The sequence below is a fragment of the Chrysochloris asiatica genome, unplaced genomic scaffold (genome assembly GCF_000296735.1).
Source record: "Chrysochloris asiatica unplaced genomic scaffold, ChrAsi1.0 scaffold00110, whole genome shotgun sequence".
Lineage (NCBI taxonomy): Eukaryota > Metazoa > Chordata > Mammalia > Afrosoricida > Chrysochloridae > Chrysochloris > Chrysochloris asiatica.
In genome coordinates this window covers 3,946,162-3,964,382 of record NW_006408628.1, presented here as the reverse complement: position 1 = coordinate 3,964,382, position 18,221 = coordinate 3,946,162, and the positions used below count along the sequence as shown (strand labels likewise).

At 41.7% G+C, this 18,221-nt stretch overlaps 1 protein-coding gene across 5 annotated transcripts in view; it reads left to right on the top strand.

The window, feature by feature from the left end:
* Nucleotides 1-1,536: 1,536 nt before the first annotated feature.
* FN1 (fibronectin 1) overlaps nt 1,537-18,221 on the top strand; it is an 82,446-nt gene continuing 65,761 nt past the window's right edge. For 3 of the 5 annotated variants that reach the window (XM_006867792.1, XM_006867789.1, XM_006867791.1), the window contains exons 1-11: nt 1,537-1,762; nt 2,730-2,858; nt 4,418-4,555; nt 6,369-6,500; nt 7,689-7,826; nt 11,346-11,504; nt 13,209-13,400; nt 14,638-14,817; nt 15,403-15,579; nt 17,092-17,244; nt 17,853-17,981. In XM_006867792.1, coding sequence (XP_006867854.1) covers nt 1,612-1,762; nt 2,730-2,858; nt 4,418-4,555; nt 6,369-6,500; nt 7,689-7,826; nt 11,346-11,504; nt 13,209-13,400; nt 14,638-14,817; nt 15,403-15,579; nt 17,092-17,244; nt 17,853-17,981 — 1,678 coding nt within the window. In that variant the 5' untranslated portion in view covers nt 1,537-1,611. The remainder of the gene's footprint in view (nt 1,763-2,729; nt 2,859-4,417; nt 4,556-6,368; nt 6,501-7,688; nt 7,827-11,345; nt 11,505-13,208; nt 13,401-14,637; nt 14,818-15,402; nt 15,580-17,091; nt 17,245-17,852; nt 17,982-18,221) is intronic. The other 2 variants (XM_006867788.1, XM_006867790.1) reach the window with 1 other exon arrangement.

The window sequence follows — 18,221 nt, the reverse complement described above, 5'->3', positions numbered from 1 at the left end:
TTCCTAACAAAACAAGGAGACAGAGCTTTGAGTTTGGGTCTCTCAGGAGTTAATGGAAGAAGTTTGCAGACTTCTCCTTTTGAAGATTTTTTAAAGCAAGTTAGACTTGCCTTTGCCTGAAAAAAAAGACTGATGTAATCAGTTGTTGCATGCTATACACGTCTCAGATTCCCTTTTCAGGGGAATCTTAAATGGGAACATTCCAAGTTCTTGGGGGTAGATAACAATCGAAATATTAAAAAAAGCTGGCGGGGAGGGGGAGGGATTGGAGAAGGAATTCTGTGATGAAACTGTGTGCAAAAAGGGAATGCCAAATAAATACATTTGGAAGAAATTGTGAGAAAGCAAGTCTGCAAGGGGCCTTTCCTCAGCTCTTGGTTATTCGAACAAAATCTCTGCTTTGTGTGTAAAGGCACGGTGAACACGGGAAGGAACACGGTCTTTCTCTCCCCATAGCCAGTCCAACTTTCCAACACCACTTCCAGGTCCTCTGCTAAGCTAATTTCCCCGTCAGTGGAAATGGGCAGCCCATTTCAATTTAGCAAGAACGTATTCTTGCATATTTAAAAAACACATCGCTGCATTGCCCTTTCAAAAGAAATCCCGTTTTCCGAATTTCCTCGAGATCCGCAAAGCGCCCCGCAGAACTCCTGGTTCTAAAGAGAGGCTCAATAAAGGATCGCTCTTAACCCCTTCGTGCGCCTTCCCCAGCTAGAGCGCCCGCAGATTACCGCAGGTACGGAGTTTGGGAAGGAGAGAAGTTTGCTCAGGAAGTTCCGAAAGCAAAGAAAGTAAACGACAAGTCAGTTCGCTTTAGAGCAAAGAAAGGGACCAGGGGAAAAGCCAGCCCCGCCCTGTAACTGCAAGTCTGGATTCCTGCAGCTGTAAGGTGGTGGCTATTTTATGGTTTTCCCTCCCCCCAAAATACACTCCAGTAAGCAGAGATTTTTTTTTCTCCCCAGAGGTGACGCAATGTCCTTAAACAACCCCCCACCCCCATAAAAAAAGAAAAGTGATAGAAAACTTGCAACCCCTTCGCTCCACACAACTCCACCCCTCCCTTTCCTCTCAGTCTATCCCTTTACAACTGCTTCCCATCCCCCACCGCCACCGCCAAAAAAAGTTTGACGACTGCAAAGGAAACCGAAAAAAAGTTCTCTTGCCCCAAATCCTGGCGGACGATCAGCATCTCTTTTGTTCGAGGCGAACCCACAGTCCCCCGTGACGTCACCCCCAGCCCCAGCCAATCGTCGCGCGGTCGGCGTCGGCGGGGGGCGGAGGGGTGGGACGGGTGGGTCCCTCCTCCCGGGCGCCCGGGGCCTCGTGGGGGGCGGGAGAGGACCGTCCCATATAAGCCCGGGTTCCCGGGGCTCGGCCGCTCGCGCCGGCTGCGAGAGGGAAGACGGGGAGCCCAAGGCGCGAGCGGGGACCAGGGAACCCGCAGCCACAACTTTTCTCGCCCTGTCCTGACCCTCTGTCTCTCTACCTGTCCCCTTCCCCATCCTCTGCCTCCTGCCCGAAGGTACTGAAAGGGACTTTTCCTGCAGGTTGCAAAGGGAACCAAACTTGGTGGCCACTTGCCTTCTAGGGCGTCTCTCCCCACCCCCTGTCATGATGCGCAGGGGTCCGGGGCCCGGGCTGCTGCTGCTGGCCGTCCTGTGCCTAGGGTCAGCGGTGCCTTCCACCGAAGCCTCCAAGAGCAAGAGGCAGGCTCAGCAAATCATTCAGCCCCAGGCCCCGGTGGCTGTTAGCCAAAACAAGCGTGAGTACCGCCCGTGGGCATCAAGAGGCTGTCTTAGGGATGGGACCATAAAGCCAACCAAAGTTGTGGTAGAAGTTTAGAGTGCGCGCCTGAGCGTGTGTACGCGTACTTTAATGAGAAAAATCCAGTTGCGGGTACAAAAGGTTCTTCATTAGTGACTGGGTTTGAGCAGGCTGGCTTGCAGGGTTGGGATTAGTATAACACTTGTGGGACAGAGCTCTGCTGTCCTGCAGTGTTCTTAACAATTCTACACCTTCAGATGTGACCCTTAAATGTATTGCTTTTAAAGGAAAAAAAAAAGGATGCATGCTTTTAAACGTTCCATTTGGGATTTAATCTGGTCCTCACGGTTATCTATTTTCCTTGTTACTAAATAATTATCTCTTTTCAAATTGTGGTAGCAAGATAACGGTTTTGCTCCCAACTAACTTGAAAGAGATGTAATTGCTGGAGATGTCTTTGGGACCTCTCTGAATACTTCATCAAAAACAGAGATGGGAATTCCTCATCTCACTCTTCAAAGACACACCACCCTCCCCTTGCCTTGGCTAATGGAAACTTAAAGTGGCCCTTTTTCACTGTTAGAATGGCATTAAAGTTCTTTGCATGTTTTAAAATGCAAATCCAATTATCTGCTTTTCAGAATGTTCCCATTCCTTTGATGTAGACCTCTGACCAGATGGAAATGACATCATTGTATACCATTTAGCTGAGCTAAAAAAAAAACAAAAAAAAAACTATTCTTAAATATCCATCCATGTGTACAAATGGTGCCTGATACTTTTCGTAGTGAGTTTCTGTGTTTCAGTGTAACATTGCTTTTAACACTCTTGCTCTTCTGATGATTAATTAAATTTTTTTTAAGTTTGGTGCTCAAGCTCATCAATTTAGTTGTGTAAGAAAAGTCCCTAATTTGGAGGAAAAAGGAGATGGAAATTTAACATTATTTTCCTTCCATTATTTATAGCTGGTTGTTATGACAATGGAAAACACTATCAGATAAACCAACAATGGGAGCGGACCTACCTAGGCAATGCTTTGGTTTGTACCTGTTATGGAGGGAGCCGAGGATTCAACTGCGAGAGTAAACCTGAACGTAAGTGTCTGGGAGGATCTTTTAATAGATGGAGAATTGGTGCATGTTAGCCAAACTTTTTAAATTTATTGTTGTTCTTGTTAAGCGCCGTTGAGTCGGTTCCAACTCACAGCAATCCTGTACAGGGTTTCCAAGGAGCGGCTGGTGGGTGTGAACCACCGACCTTGTGGTTCAAACCGAACTTGTGGTCCATTGCTTATCCTGTAGCACTAAACCGCATTCCAAAGAACCAAACCCACTCCCATTAAGTTGATTCCAACTCAGAGTAAATCTAAATACGGTTTCTGAGACTAAATCTTTACAGGAGCTAGTGATGTGCTGTGGAGTTATGTGTCACGGAGCTCATTTCAACTCATATCAACCCTGTATAGGAGTGGCTGGTGGGTTTGAACCACCAACCTTGTGATTCGCAGTCCAGTGCTGATCCACAGCACCGCACCAAAAAAATGAAACAAAACCCACAGTCATTGATAGATTCTGACTAACCCCTTAAGGTCAGCGGTTCGAAACTACCAGCCGCTCCGCGGGAGAAAGATGAGGCTTTCTACTCCCGTAAGGATTTACACCCTCGGAAACCCTGTACAGGGTCGCTATGGGTCGGAACCGACTCGACGGCACTTAACAACAACAACAACAACCCTTGTATAGGGTTTCCGAGGCTCTAGATCTTTACAGGAGCAGAAAGCGTCATCTTTCTCTTGCTTAGAGGCTGGTGGGTTTGAACTGCCAACCTTGTGCATATTCCATAACCACTTACGCTATTTTTCTAATAACATTAACATTAAGATGTGCATCTTCATAAACATATAATAATTTGTAAAATCATTTAAAATTTAAATAAAGCAATGTCAAATCTTAAACTCTAAGAGATGGGCCAGAAAACACTCTGGGCACTGTAATTCAGAGATTTGTCAGCCATCACAAAGTTTGCATTCCTTTAGAATGGGTTTCTTGTAAATTATAGTGACTCCCACAGAGAAGCTCTGATATGGCTAAAATGGAAGAATTACAATTAACAAGTGTGAGTAGTGCCTGACAGGAGGTGTTCACCTCCCAACTGTTTGATTTCTTTGTGGACCCTGTTTGACTTCCTGTGTCAGAGATCAGAATCTGAAACCCTTTCTTAATCGAGCTGTTTATAGTCTATGTAGTGCTTTATATGGGTATTTCCTAAGTAAAAACAATTTTCTGTTTTTCTTTAGAGATTAATTTATAGCTAATTTGAGAATTTGTCAAAGGTTGAAAATTAAGACGTAGCAAGAACCTAGGATAAAGTCTAGGTCTCAATTTTTTAAACTTTTATCTACCATGTTGTTGCTGTTGTTAAGTGCTGTTGAGTCAGCTCTGACTCATAGAAACTTTCCTGTACATGATTTCCAAGGAGCAGCTGGTAGGTTTGAACTGCTGACCTTGCAGTTATCAGTCAAATACTCATCCTACTACATCACACCAGGATACCACTCCTAAAATGAAAAAGTGGGTTTTCCTTTGGGTGGTCATAGTGCACTAAAGAGCTTTTACATGTGAGAGTCTCTCATGGGCTCTCCTTTTCCCCTCAGCTGAAGAGACCTGCTTTGACAAATACACCGGGAACACTTACAAGGTGGGCGACACTTACGAGCGCCCCAAAGACTCCATGATCTGGGACTGCACTTGTATTGGAGCTGGCCGAGGAAGAATAAGCTGCACCATCGCAAGTAAGAAAGACCCCTTTTATCTTTCTTCCTAACTCCAAACCCAACCTGCTGTCCCTGAGCCGAGTCCAACTCAGAGTGACCCAATAGAACAGAGTACAACTGTCCTCTAGAGTCTCCAAGAAGGAAGCCAACTGCGACTGTCTCCCTTGAATTAGCTGATGAAATATCGACTTCTCTGTCAACAGTCCAGCACTTAACTGCTGTGCTACCAACACTCCTCAAAGAGACACTAAAATGTCAAAAATATGAATTTCTCTATGACTAAAGCTGTCACTATTATTCAAGAAGGTATAGCCTTAATTTGGGTATTTACCTCTGGTGAGCAGGTATTCTTTGTGATTACCCAGCTGGTTCCTGTGCTCCTATAAGGTGGATCAAAGTGCAGGTGGATGAGTGTTTAATCTGTGGATTTAGGAGTGTGTATGTGTGTGTGTAGCATGTATCAAGGTAGATATCTTAGGTTCCATCCCAGTAAGAAATGAAATCTACTCTTTTGAAATTACCTGGGCATCTTCAAGCCAAGTTAATCATGCGGTTATCTACAGTGACTGGGGAGATGATCATGGAGAGGGAGACAGTCATGGGGGGGTGGTCTGCTCTTCTCTTTGCAACACAGGGACCTCTTGTACCTCACAAAAACTGCCCAGTTTCTTTAATGACTCATAGGGTAGACCCCAAATAAAGCGCTCTGTTCCCAGGAAAAATATGAAATGATTAGCCAAATATTGCCTCCAAGGCAGGCACTGTGGGGACTGGGCAGACTCTCTTCCATTCTAATTTCACTAAGGCAGTGTTTCCAATATGAGTCATAGGGTTGCCAGTGGATTCTGTTTTCTTTCTTTTTTAAAAAATTATCCTTTAAATGTGAATCACTTTAATGGCTTCAGTTCAAAAGAGCAAGTCACTTGTGAATAGGACCAATTTGCTTCCCCCATATTTAATGTTAGGGTTTCTTAGCAAACCTCAAGTGTTTACTGTTGTTGTTGTTGTTGTTGCTAAGTGCCATTGAGTCAGTTTCGACCCATAGCAACCTTGTATAGGGTTTCCAAGGAGAAGCTGGCGAGCTTGAACCGCCATCCTTGCAGTTCAAATGGCTTTGCAGTCTGGCGCATTAACCCACAACGCCACACCATCTAGGGATAATTCAGTCTTTGGATGTGCCATTATATTTGATTAGCAGTCTAGAAAAATATTAGGATTTCCACACATGATATGTATTTGCTGTACCCAAAACGACATTTCTACTCTCAAGTAAAATACAGGCTCTTCTACTCCTGAAAACAGGAGTGTCATTATCACTGTGAACTCATCATTGAATTAGTCTCAGGCTCAACTTACCATGGCAAGTAGAGACCATGCCTCCCAGCCTCTTTTCTGCTTTAGGACAAGTTCTTGTGAACTTTCTGGAGACTCAGGGTTTATGACTTTGCCATTCAGATTTCTCTGTGGTTTCCTATTGTGGGTTTGCAAGATGTTTAATTGAAATGACTCAAAGTGACCAAGCCAGAGAACGTCTTCCCTTGTCTCTGATGGCAAAAACTTTTCTCTGTCTCTACTTTTGGTAACCTAAGTATCCAGGCTGAATGGAACAGAATACTTCTTTTAATGTTTTGCATTCCACTTTCTTCTTGTTGTTGTTGTTAAATGCTGTTGAGTCAGTTCCGACAACAGCAACCCTGTATAGAGTTTCTGAGAAACACCTGGTGAGTTTGAACTTCTGATCTTGTGATTCACACTAGCTTCACAGTCCAGTGCTTATCCTACAGCACCACACCAGGACTTTCTCCTAACATGTGTTTTTTATCCTGAACAGACCGATGTCATGAAGGTGGCCAGTCCTACAAGATTGGTGACACTTGGAGGAGACCACATGAGACCGGAGGTTACATGCTAGAGTGTGTGTGCCTTGGTAATGGCAAAGGAGAATGGACCTGCAAGCCCATAGGTGTGTTGACTTCTTAGGTGTGGGTAGGTTATGGGGACACATATTTATCATATTGGGTTGACTCAAAATCAGATAAGAGATCTGAATTTCAATTAGAAATGGTAATTTCATTTTTGGCAATGAAATATTATATACTGTATTTTTTTTTTTTGAAGGAACTAGTTTTTAAAGTATTAACAACAGGTCAAACTAAAAAGCAGACCCATTGCCAATAAGTTGGTTCCAACTCATGGCGCCCCCATGTGTGTGAGAGTGGAAATGCACTCCATAGAGTTTTCAATGTTTCTGACCTTTTAGAAGTCGATTGCCAGGTCTTTCTTCAAGAGGCACCTCTGGGTGGATGGCAATTGTCAACCTTTTGGTTAGTAAGTAAGCACATTACCGTTTGTGCTCTCCAGGAACTCCTACAAACCATGTATTTCATTTCAAAAGCATACGATAAGGTTGAGAGATTTAGGAAGAAGGCATTTGCTTTGTCCAATATCTGATCTCAGTTTTCTTCTTGGACAACATACAGATTATTTAAAAGAAAAAAAAGAGAGAGAGAGAGAGAGAGAGAGAGAGAGAGACAGATTTCTTTATAGAATGCACTAGACTGAAACATAAAATGTGCTCTGTTGTACCTTGACAATTTCTCACAAGATAAAGCATGTGCTTCCTTAAGTTTCCACCCTCAGCTGAACTCTGCAGGTACTAGTCCAGGAATTTCTAGCTGAAACTTTACCCCATTTATGTCTGGTTCTTTAATACAGAGGTTTGGGGTTTGATTTAGTTTTGGTTTTTACAGAAATCCAACTTGTAAATCATTTTCTTATCATGTTAGGCAATGGTCATTCATCCTTAAGTCTGGAATTTTGCAGTCATTCTTCCCACAGATTGTGTACATACATACATTCTTGTCACTGAAAATGCTGGTATGAAGTTTGGTACTGAAGCTATTCAGTTCATGTACTTATTAGGAGAACAGATTTCTGCCTGCCAGCTCGGCTGGGGCTCTCTGGTACTTTGGTTACTTACTATGTGCTTACTTACAGGGCGTGTCTTTCTTTTTGAAGAGAGTGCCACTTAAAAAAAAAAAAGTGGCAGGATATTTGCTTACACACGGCCCTTTAAATTACAGGGAGACTGCACAATTCAAAATAACTTTGATTTTTTTGTTTTATGTTTCTCCTTCCAATTTTCCTATAGCGGAGAAGTGTTTTGACCATGCTGCTGGCACTTCCTATGTTGTTGGGGAAACCTGGGAAAAGCCCTATCAAGGCTGGATGATGGTGGATTGCACTTGTCTGGGAGAAGGCAACGGGCGCATCACTTGTACCTCTCGAAGTACGTTTTAGGTCTTTATGGTAGACATTGTGTTAGGTATGTTAGGCAGTATTTTCTCCATTCCTAGTGAGACACGGAATGCAAGGGAATGCAATGTCACTTAGAACACACCCAGTGTGTGTGTGTGTGTGTGTGTGTGTGTGTGTGTGTTAGAGCCCACTCCAATGTGCTTTTGTCATTTGGATGTCAAGAAAAATTCCATAATCAACTTGTTTTGCTTCTTGGAGAAAACAACATTAAAACAACAAAGAAGTTTAATTTAATAAGGTTTTAACCTATTAAAGAAACTTAGTATTTATTCAAATGTCAAATGTGTCTGAACTTGAAGTATTAAGAGCAAAAAAATCATTCAAATAGCTTGGGAATGAATCTTTTCTTGTTTGTTTTTTGTTTTTGAAACTTTTTGTTGAATTGAGTGAAGGTTTACACAGATCATTAGTTTTACATTCAACAAATCCACTTTGTTTCATCTCAATGATTGCATTCCCCTCCATGAAAAATCACTTAGCCCACTTCTTCCTGTGGGTCCTATTTCCATTCCACCCTCCCTCCCAACTCTTCTCAACTTTGTCCAGCTTAGTGGTTACGAATTGGGCTGCGAACCTTAAGGTCAGCAGTTCGAAACTACCAGCCGCAGATGAGGCTTTCTACTCCCGTAAAGATTTACACCCTCGGAAACCCTGTACAGGGTCGCTATGGGTTGGAACCGACTCGACGGCATTTAACAACAACAACAACAATCTTGAATGGTTAACCATTCCATGGTGAGCATATCTTACTAGTGTTGTCCCTGCTATACAGTTATCTACCGCTTGGCTGAAAATGGGGCCACAAGGGTGAGTTCCGTTCCAGACATGAAGGGCGGCCAAGGGCTATAGTCTCAGGTTGCTCTAGTCTTTTTCAGACCAATTGTTGTTGTTATTAAGTGCTATGGAGTTTGTTCAGACTCATAGTGACCCTGTATAGCTTTGGCCTGTTTTATTTTCATTGATATTTTATTGAGTTTTGTTCCATCTTTTTTCCCACTCTGAGATCTTATACTGTGATCCCTTTCAGAGCAGTTGGTAGTGGTAGCTAGGCACATCTAGTGGAAATGCATTTCTGGGCTCACTAGTGTTATAGACATGGAATTGAGCTAGCCTCAAAAATACTGAGTTTCCTTATGTGTTTGAAATAAGGCAAGTTCATAAGCAAAATATGTTTATTTCGTAAGTTAAAATGACTCGCCTGCTCTGGATATGAGAACTATGCTTTTTATTCAAAATTTCTGTACAGTCGTATTAAGTGCTTATAAGGAACCTGGCTTTGAGCATTTTTTCTGCTTCATCTAAGATTGTCATCAAGTCTTCCTTCAATTTTCAAATAAATTCTTGAAGCAACATAACCAGCAAGGATTGTTGTTGTTAAGTGCCATTGAATCAGTTCTGGCTCTATATAGGGTTTCCAAGGAGCAGCAGTTGGGTTTGAACCACCAACCTTGCAGTGCTTATCCTACAGTGCCACACCAGGACTCCATATTTGGTGTTTAAAATAATTTCAAGTCTAGTCTAAATATTTTAAATCTATTTTATTTATCTAGCTGGAAACATTTTAGATCTTCAAATATTCATTATCCAAATTTGAATCCTTTTCTAACAACAACAAACTCATGCAATGCTTTTGTAATGCTTTCTGAGTCTCTTGTGGAAAATGATAACAATTCTGACCAAATTTTTCCTAGACATTCAATAGTTCATTAGACCATTTACATTATCAGACCTTCATGGTAATATTTAACTTAGATGTCCAACTCAGACTCTTATTTATTATTTAAGACTCTTCTAATAGAAAACTGAGAAAAAGTTATTTAAGAAAAGTCGTTTACTCCACACAATTTTGTAAGCACTCACTTTGTAGAAGGGGATAGAGTCACGTGATAATGATTTGAAAATTCGCTCAGCCTTCCAAGAGCACTTAGTAGTTTGGGGAAATGAGAAAAAGACTCATACATATTTATGATCTACAGAAAGGGCTTCCAGAGAAATCATGAAAACAGTGCTGTGGAGGTTCTGGGGAAGAAAGTAATAGTGTTAGCTGGAGACTGTGGGGCAGACTGTAACCAGCAACATGCTCTTGCGCTCTTTGGTAGATCAGATGTCTGTGTATGTTTTTGTGTCAGAATCTCCCTTAGTTGTCTCCAAAGAAATGATAAAAAGGTATCAGTCCATTTTTCTCTAAATCAATAATTAGAGAAACAAGTTACAATATCTTAAAGCAAGCAGCAGTGATTATCTGATTCACAAGGCAAATCTTCTATGCTCCCATTGTATCATGTGGGCAAAGGTGTATAATCTAAATGATCAATGTGCTAGATAGTTAATCACACAGACTAATGATAATCAAGTTACAAATTAGCATTTACATTATTAATAATACCACTTTTCCATTTAAAAATGGAACAATTAAAAAAGCTGTTTTATTAGTGATTTTTAAATAGGTGTTGTCAGGGGAGTGAGAAGAGACAACTGTAGGCTAAGGAGTTGCCAGTTTTTAGATGTTTTTTAATAACTGAAACATTATTTAATATCTCTTAAATACCTAAATTCAATGCATATGTTCCTCCCATGACTTAGTCAATTGATTATACAACTTAAGATGAAAATTCCAATGCCTGGGTCAATATGTAGCCATTGTATTTGAGCAAATCAAAATTTCTCTATTTTCATTTATGATTTGCCTTTTGGTCCTTGGTTATTCATGTGGATGCTGGAGCCATACAACCTGGATATGATACAGGCGTTAATGCTAACTTGAGACTTTTTTTTTTCTTTCAATTGTAGTTGAGGTGAAAGTTTAAAAGAGCAAATTAGTTTCCTCTTAAACCATTTCTACACATTTTGTTTCATGACATTGGCTACAATCCTCTGGATGTAACCACCCTCTCCCCACCTCTTCCCTGAGTCCCCCTGTTTCCATTTGTCCTTCTTTCCTGCCCCTCCTGAGCTTTGATTTGGGGGTCTTCTTAATTTTTTTACATAACAAATGGAGAAAGAAGTACTGTTCTCTTAGATAAGAGGCAACTGGGAAGACCCTTGGAGACCTGTTTGCTATTATTATTTCTAGTTTTCTATACAGAGTTCCCTATTGAAAGGCAGGCTTTAGCCATAATTTCTGGAAGAAAGCCAGAGAGAGCCTGAGAAAGAAGCAGAATGAATTTGCTCAAATGATAAGTGCAAAAACTTTGGAAAAAGGAGAGGAAGCTAGTGGAACAGGCCTTGAGCACCCAGAGAAGTGGAACAAGATAAACTAAATGGCCAGCAGAGGAGCGCAAATCAACTCAATTATACAACTCCCTTCGCACGTTAACAAACGCAATCCCATCTTTCAGAAGTTTGGGACCTGCAGCACTGCTGCTAAATAAATATTACGCCCACGATGGGTTATCAGGCACTCGAGTACTCTACTGCTCCTTAGGTTTGAGTTGAGCACTTGCCAAACGTGACTGGACTCACCTATTTAAATGCTTCATTCCCGAAACAGACAGATGCAATGATCAGGACACTAGGACATCCTATAGGATTGGAGACACGTGGAGCAAGAAGGATAATCGGGGAAACCTACTCCAGTGCATCTGCACAGGCAATGGCAGAGGGGAGTGGAAGTGTGAACGGCACGCGTCTGCACAGACCACCTCCACCGGTGAGGCGTGCGGCAATCTACACAGGAATGGGGAAGAAGTGTTTTGAAAACCATTCCTGGGACTCTCATTCTTTTAATGTGCTATTTGAAGATGATTTGCCGTGACGATTTTTTTTACAGATTATTAGTGGTTAAAACTTATAGAATGCCAAATTGTGGATAAAAATTTGTAAATGAAATGGAAATGGATTTGATAGAGGGGAAGTAACTTTTAGCCCCAAGAGATAAAAATGGAGTTTAAATAAATGATAATGTTAAAAGACCTACTCAATTATATATATTATATAAATATATTGTTGTTGTTGTTAGGGGCCATCAAGTGGCTATTAACTCATAGTTAACCTCTATGACAGAGTAGGAGCACCCCATATAAACTTTAGGGGAGCAGATCTCTAGGTGTTTCTAGCATAGAGCCACTGGGTGAATTCAAAATGCCAGCCTTCCAGTTAGCAGCATTTATCCACTGGGTCACCAAGACTCAATCTATATATTGATGGTGGTGGTGACAGTGTACTGTGAAGTCGGTTCCGACTCATAGTGACCCTGTATTGGGTTTCTGAGGCTATCAACCTTTCTGGGACCAGAAAGCTTCATCTTTCTCCTGCAATATATATATTACGTGTCTGTTTTCCAAAGTACATTTTAATTTTTCTGGAAAAGGTTTTAGTCATCAAAAAAACTTGGGGAATACTGGTTTAAACCAAATGGAACTTAACTCTCCAAGGTCTTTATGATCCTTTGGATTGTGACTCTCTAAGTTGGGGTGGGGGTTGGATATAGGCATTTGACCTTGGGATTCCTTGTCTATGAAGTATCTTTGGGTCCTAGTGTTTTGTAGTAATTACAAACTGGATTCAGTGAAGTCATCAGTAATGACTCTGCTCCATCAGGGATCCTGAACTTCAAGAGAACAAATTTTCAAAAATGCAAAGAAAAGGTCAACATTCTGTTGTGTTATTCTAGAAGGAAAAATGTCTTAACTGCTTATGGTCGTACCTCCTTGAGATAGATAACAAGGAGGACTGGCAGTTGATGTGGGGTGTTTTTCCTCTCTCAGTTGTTTTAATCTGTGCACTTTTATTCACATCCAAAAACCTAAGAGGACTGGAATCTGATAAAATGCAACAGAGTCATAAATAATTCTGAGGAGGAACAAGGCACCAAGAGACTAGACTTCTCATGAAGTCAATATGGCTGCCTAGAGCCCCCTCTGATGAACTGAGAGTTACAAAGACACTGACTAAGACTGCTGGCGAGTGTCAGGGACTTCTAAAAAGTGTCGAGAAGACTAATACCCAGATATATTGAGCTTATGAAAGCTGTTATGAAGGGTAAGGCAGACCATTCCAGCCAAAAGGGAAAGCATGAGGCTAGCACAGAAGCCTGGCACAGGGTACATGCATAAATGACTCACAGAAGCTGAGGCACAGTTGTCAGAAATGAGTCCGGAAGGAAGTGTGAAAGATGATGGAGGTGAACATCATGCGCTTCCTGAAGTAAAGAATTATTGAAGGTGGCAGCTCTATTGAGTAACAAAGTAATGTCTGTGTTTTGAAAAAATGGAAGATGGAAACATGTGGCAGATTTTGGGGAACTGTTTCCTAAACTGGATACAAAGCTAACACAGAATGGGAGGGTCTGTATGACCCTGAGCTGCTGTCTTCTCTTGTACAGTTGTGTGACTGTCTGTTCTCTTACCCTTAGGATCTGGCTCCTTCGCAGATGTCCGGACAGCCATTTACCAGCCCCAGCCTCACCCCCAACCCGCTCCCTATGGCCACTGTGTCGCAGACAGTGGCGTGGTTTATTCTGTAGGGATGCAGTGGCTGAAGACCCAAGGGAACAAGCAAATGCTTTGCACTTGCCTGGGCAATGGAATCAGCTGCCAAGAGACGAGTATGTGTTACATTTTAAAGAAATCATATTGGTGACATTTTTACTATTTAAAAGGCAATTTAATCATTTACAAATAAGAAAAGCTGATAGTCTCATACGTTGAGATAACAAGAACTGGCATTTGATGTGTTTTGGGTGTTTTTTTCCCCCATTCTTTTCAATCTATGCATTTCTATTCTCATCCAAAACAAAATAACAAACTTATTGCTGTCAAATTCATTCTGGCTCATAACAGCCCTTATGGGGCGCAGTAGAAATTCCCAGAGCTTTTCCAAGGTTGTAATATCTTTACAAAAGCAAACTGTCACGTCTTTCTCCTTTGGAATAGCGGGTGGGTTTGAACCGCCAACCTTTTAGTTCATTCCCAGGTACTTAAGCAACTGCATCACCAGGGATCCTTTTCTTTCCCAAAGTGAACATTAAACAGCTATGTATTCTCTTCATTGCTTCTGAAATGTTGTTACACAGGGTTGCTTTCTGAAGAGCCCATTGTCTGTATTATATGCTCTAAATATTAAATTTCAGGAGCTTAGAGTGCTCCTTGGAGGCCAGGATGGCTAAACTTCGTCTCTCCTACTTTGGACATATTGTCCGGAGGAAACAATCGCTGGAGAAGGATGTCATGCTGGGTAGGGTGGAGGGTCAGAGAAAAAGAGGAAGACCCCCAATGAGATGGATCAGCCAGGTGGCATCATTGATGGACTCGGGTGTGGCAGCGGTAGTGAGGTTGGCCCAGGATCGAACATTGTTTCGTTCTGCTGTGCATAGGGTCGCTATGAGTCGGTTCCGACTCGATGGCACCTGACAACAACAACAACAACAAGTGATGTAAACTTTTAGTCGCCTCATGCATCACTTCTGGGCTGCTAAAGTAATAGTAGTTACAGCATTGATAATTGGTACAGTTGAATTTTCCTCTAGAATATTCTAATGAATTATTTATTATGGCACAGATAGTTTAATTTATCTCTGTTAATATAGCTTTACAAGTGGAGAACTAGGCATGGTACCAGAGGCAATACAAAAAGATGTCAACAAAACTAAAATGTTGTATCTACAAAAAACCATGAATTTCTGAGAAACACATTTTGTCTGAAATTAGCCCGATGACCATCTCTGCTTTCAGCTTTTTCCTGTGAGGGCACAAGCTCAGTTTCATTTAAGCTCTAAATGAGCAGCTGCTGGTGGGAGATAAATAGAGCTCTGTTTCCTGAAACTCTTTGGATTGTACTTGCAGCGATAAGCCAAACTTATGGTGGCAATTCCAATGGGGATCCGTGCGTGTTGCCATTCACCTACAACGGCAGGACTTTCTACTCCTGCACCACAGAAGGGCGTCAGGATGGTCATCTCTGGTGCAGTACCACTTCCAATTATGAACAAGACCAGAAATACTCGTTCTGTACAGACCATAATGGTGAGTGTTCCCAGGGGGAAGCAGAACACTAGGGAAAACCATTTCTCTTCTTATTTGCTAACTATCTAGCCATTCAAGGGGGTCACACCACAAGAGATTTCCTTTTGTTCACAGCAGTGTAGGATCCAAGGGACGTAGTGTCAGCTTAGCTATAGGGATCCTTCCAAGTTCCCCAGGCCCTTTGGGAAATGACACCAATGGGAAAAGCCTCCCATTCATTTATTCTGACACATTGGAATTATGATGTGATTAAAGACACTTAACATCAGTGGGAAATCCCACAGGTCTGAAGCACTCCCAGGGTAGATGCCTGATTGGATTTGCTTATCTTCTGGTTGGAATTATGTTTTCTTCGAAGCTATCATTTATTTACTTGACTGGGGAAATAAAAAAAGGATTTAAATCTATTTTGAAGGTGAAGGTGGAAGCTTAGAATTTTATCATCACACCTCTTTTATTTTGGCATAGACTCTGCCAATTAGCTTCAAGGACTTAACTCGGGACTTTTCTTTAGTAAGTTGCTTCTGTACACTGGAAAGGTCAGTTGTAATCTGATTTCTTCTGTTTTTACATTGGTATGGGCAGCCTTGGTTCAGACTCGAGGGGGAAATTCCAATGGTGCCTTGTGTCATTTCCCGTTCCTGTACAACAACCAGAATTATACCGACTGTACTTCGGAGGGTAGAAGGGACAACATGAAATGGTGTGGAACCACACAGAACTATGATGCTGACCAGAAGTTCGGATTCTGCCCCATGGCTGGTAAGATGCAGTCCTGATAGACAACCAGTTAGGGGGCAGACAAAGACGAGCATCCAGTTTATGCTGTCTCTCCCATTAAGACTTTGTTCTTTATTGTAAACAAAGAAAATATCATTCAAAAAATTTTATGTAATATGTGTATGTGTGTATGCACGTATGTGTATATGTACACACACACATAATTATGTTTGTTGTTGTTGTTAAGTACTGTGGAGTCGGTTCCGACTTATAGTGACCCTGCACAGGGTTTCCGAGGCTATAAACCTTTACAGGAGCAGAAAGCCTCCACTTTCTCCTGTGGAACAGCTGATAATTCTTTATATAACTTTGTTGTTGTTGTTGTTAAGTGCCGTTGAGTCGGTTCCGACCCATAGCGACCCTGTACAGGGTTTCCAAGGATGTAAATCTTTACAGGAGTAGAAAGCCTCGTCTTTCTCCCGCGGAACAGCTGGTAGTTTCGAACCGCTGACCTTCAGGTTCGCAGCCCGATTCGTAACCACTACGTTCTTTAATACCTCATTTAAATGAATGTTGAAAAAAATATATGCTGTTGTTGTTAGGTGATGTTAAGCTTGTTCCAACTCATGGCAACCCCATGTGTAGAATTACTCTGTAGCACATGGGGTTTTCTTGGCTGTAATTTATGAAATCAGTTTTCCAGACCTTTTTTCCGTGGAGATGCTGGAAGAGTTTAAACAGCCATCTTTGGGTTAGCAACTGATCACAAACCTCTTGTGTTACTCAGATTCCTAAAAATATTTTCAATGTGATAAAAATACTTTTAAAAGTCTGAATATGTCAATTTTTGAGTAGCTTGGAACAACTATATAGCTGCTGTAGTCACAGACTTACCATATTGACACATCATTTTGGCTTGGGTCATTTGACACATCATTTTGGCTCTATCGCTTACAAAATACCCAAATGACCCAAACTATGTTTTATGACAAGTAAGGACTCTCTTTTTAAAAATGAAGGGTGGGGAGGGCGTAAATTTGTACCATTTGAATGGATGGACAAAAAGAAACCAGTGTCTTTCAATTTCAAGAACCTAGTAGATTGCATTTTATTTCCCAGTTGTAGACCCAAAGCCCATTCTCTGTGGACTGTCAAGCCTGTGTGAAGCATTTAAACCCTTAACACTTTTATTTCAATGAAAGAGAATGTTGGGTGTAGAAAGAAAGCACATTGTTGCTTGTAATTCCATACTCGTCCATGCAGTTGCTCTTTGAACCAGAATAAGCTAGGACTAGGAGAAGTTATGGGGCAGCAATCAGAATCCAGGCTGCTAGAACAAGGTGCACCCTTTGTGTGAACGTGTATCCTAATCCTTCCTGTAATTATTCCTTACAACACCCCTTGCTTTTCTATGTTTTCTTTCTCTGGGGCTCAAAACTTAGTAACACTTCAAGTCCTTTGAAGCACACAAGACTCTTAAGACTTTCTTATAAACATTCTTAAGACTTTGTGATCCTTCATCAAGTATGCACTATCTTACCTGTTTCCAAACAGCTCACGAGGAAATCTGTACGACCAACGAAGGGGTCATGTACCGCATTGGAGACCAGTGGGACAAGCAGCATGACATGGGTCACATGATGAGGTGTACCTGTGTTGGGAATGGTCGTGGGGAATGGACGTGTGTTGCCTACTCCCAGCTCCGAGGTATGCTTGCTGATCAGTGAAGGCGTCTGACAGGGCAGAGGCTACAAAGAGGCAGGCTTTGATGTGAAAATCTGTCCTTTGCCAAAGGCAGGAGAAGAAAACCGCAGTACCACTACATCCGGCCACTGTGCTGGAGGAGCTAACGTAAGCTGCCAGTTAAGAACGGCTGGCACAGATTCTGAACCATTCTCAGGGTGTATGTATTTAGACTGAGCCAAAAAGATGACTCTGAAGACAAGAACGCAAATATTTCATCCTTTTGGCTCTAGATCACACCACTAGATTCATGTCTAGAAAAGACTGGATATATTCTGTAAAGAAAAAAGAGTGGCCTTTCACGAGAAGGTGTATTTTACTAAATTCTTCAGTTGCAGATACTTCAACCTCTGACACTTGATAAGAGAGCTTTTTGTTTTGTTTTTTACAAAGGTTATCTTGCTAAGTTTTGAAACAGCGTTTATTCTATGCCAGGAGAAATGTTATCGTAGAGAAGAGTGTTAATAATTAGGTGGAAGCAACTGAGTATTTTGAAAAAAGTAATTTATTTTATATCATCCCTGAAACATTAAAATGCTTTCCATCCATCCTGTTGTTTCGTTCCTACACAGATCAGTGCATTGTCGACGACATCACTTACAATGTGAATGACACCTTCCACAAACGTCACGAAGAGGGACACATGCTGAACTGTACCTGCTTTGGTCAGGGTCGGGGCAGATGGAAGTGCGATCCCATTGGTGAGCAGTCCCTTCCCCCTGGATAGATTTGGACACTGAGAATAGTTGCCTGTAAGGAGAGAAATTTGCTTTACAGGACTGATGGTGGCTGCATACTGACCAGGGGCCCAAGGAAAGCTTTTCAAACTCTTTTCTGTAATCGTGGACCAGTATATAATCTTGATGATGATGTTGTTGTTGTTCAGTGCCATTGAGTCGGTTCCCATTCATAGTGACCCTGTATATGGTTTCTGAGGAGCA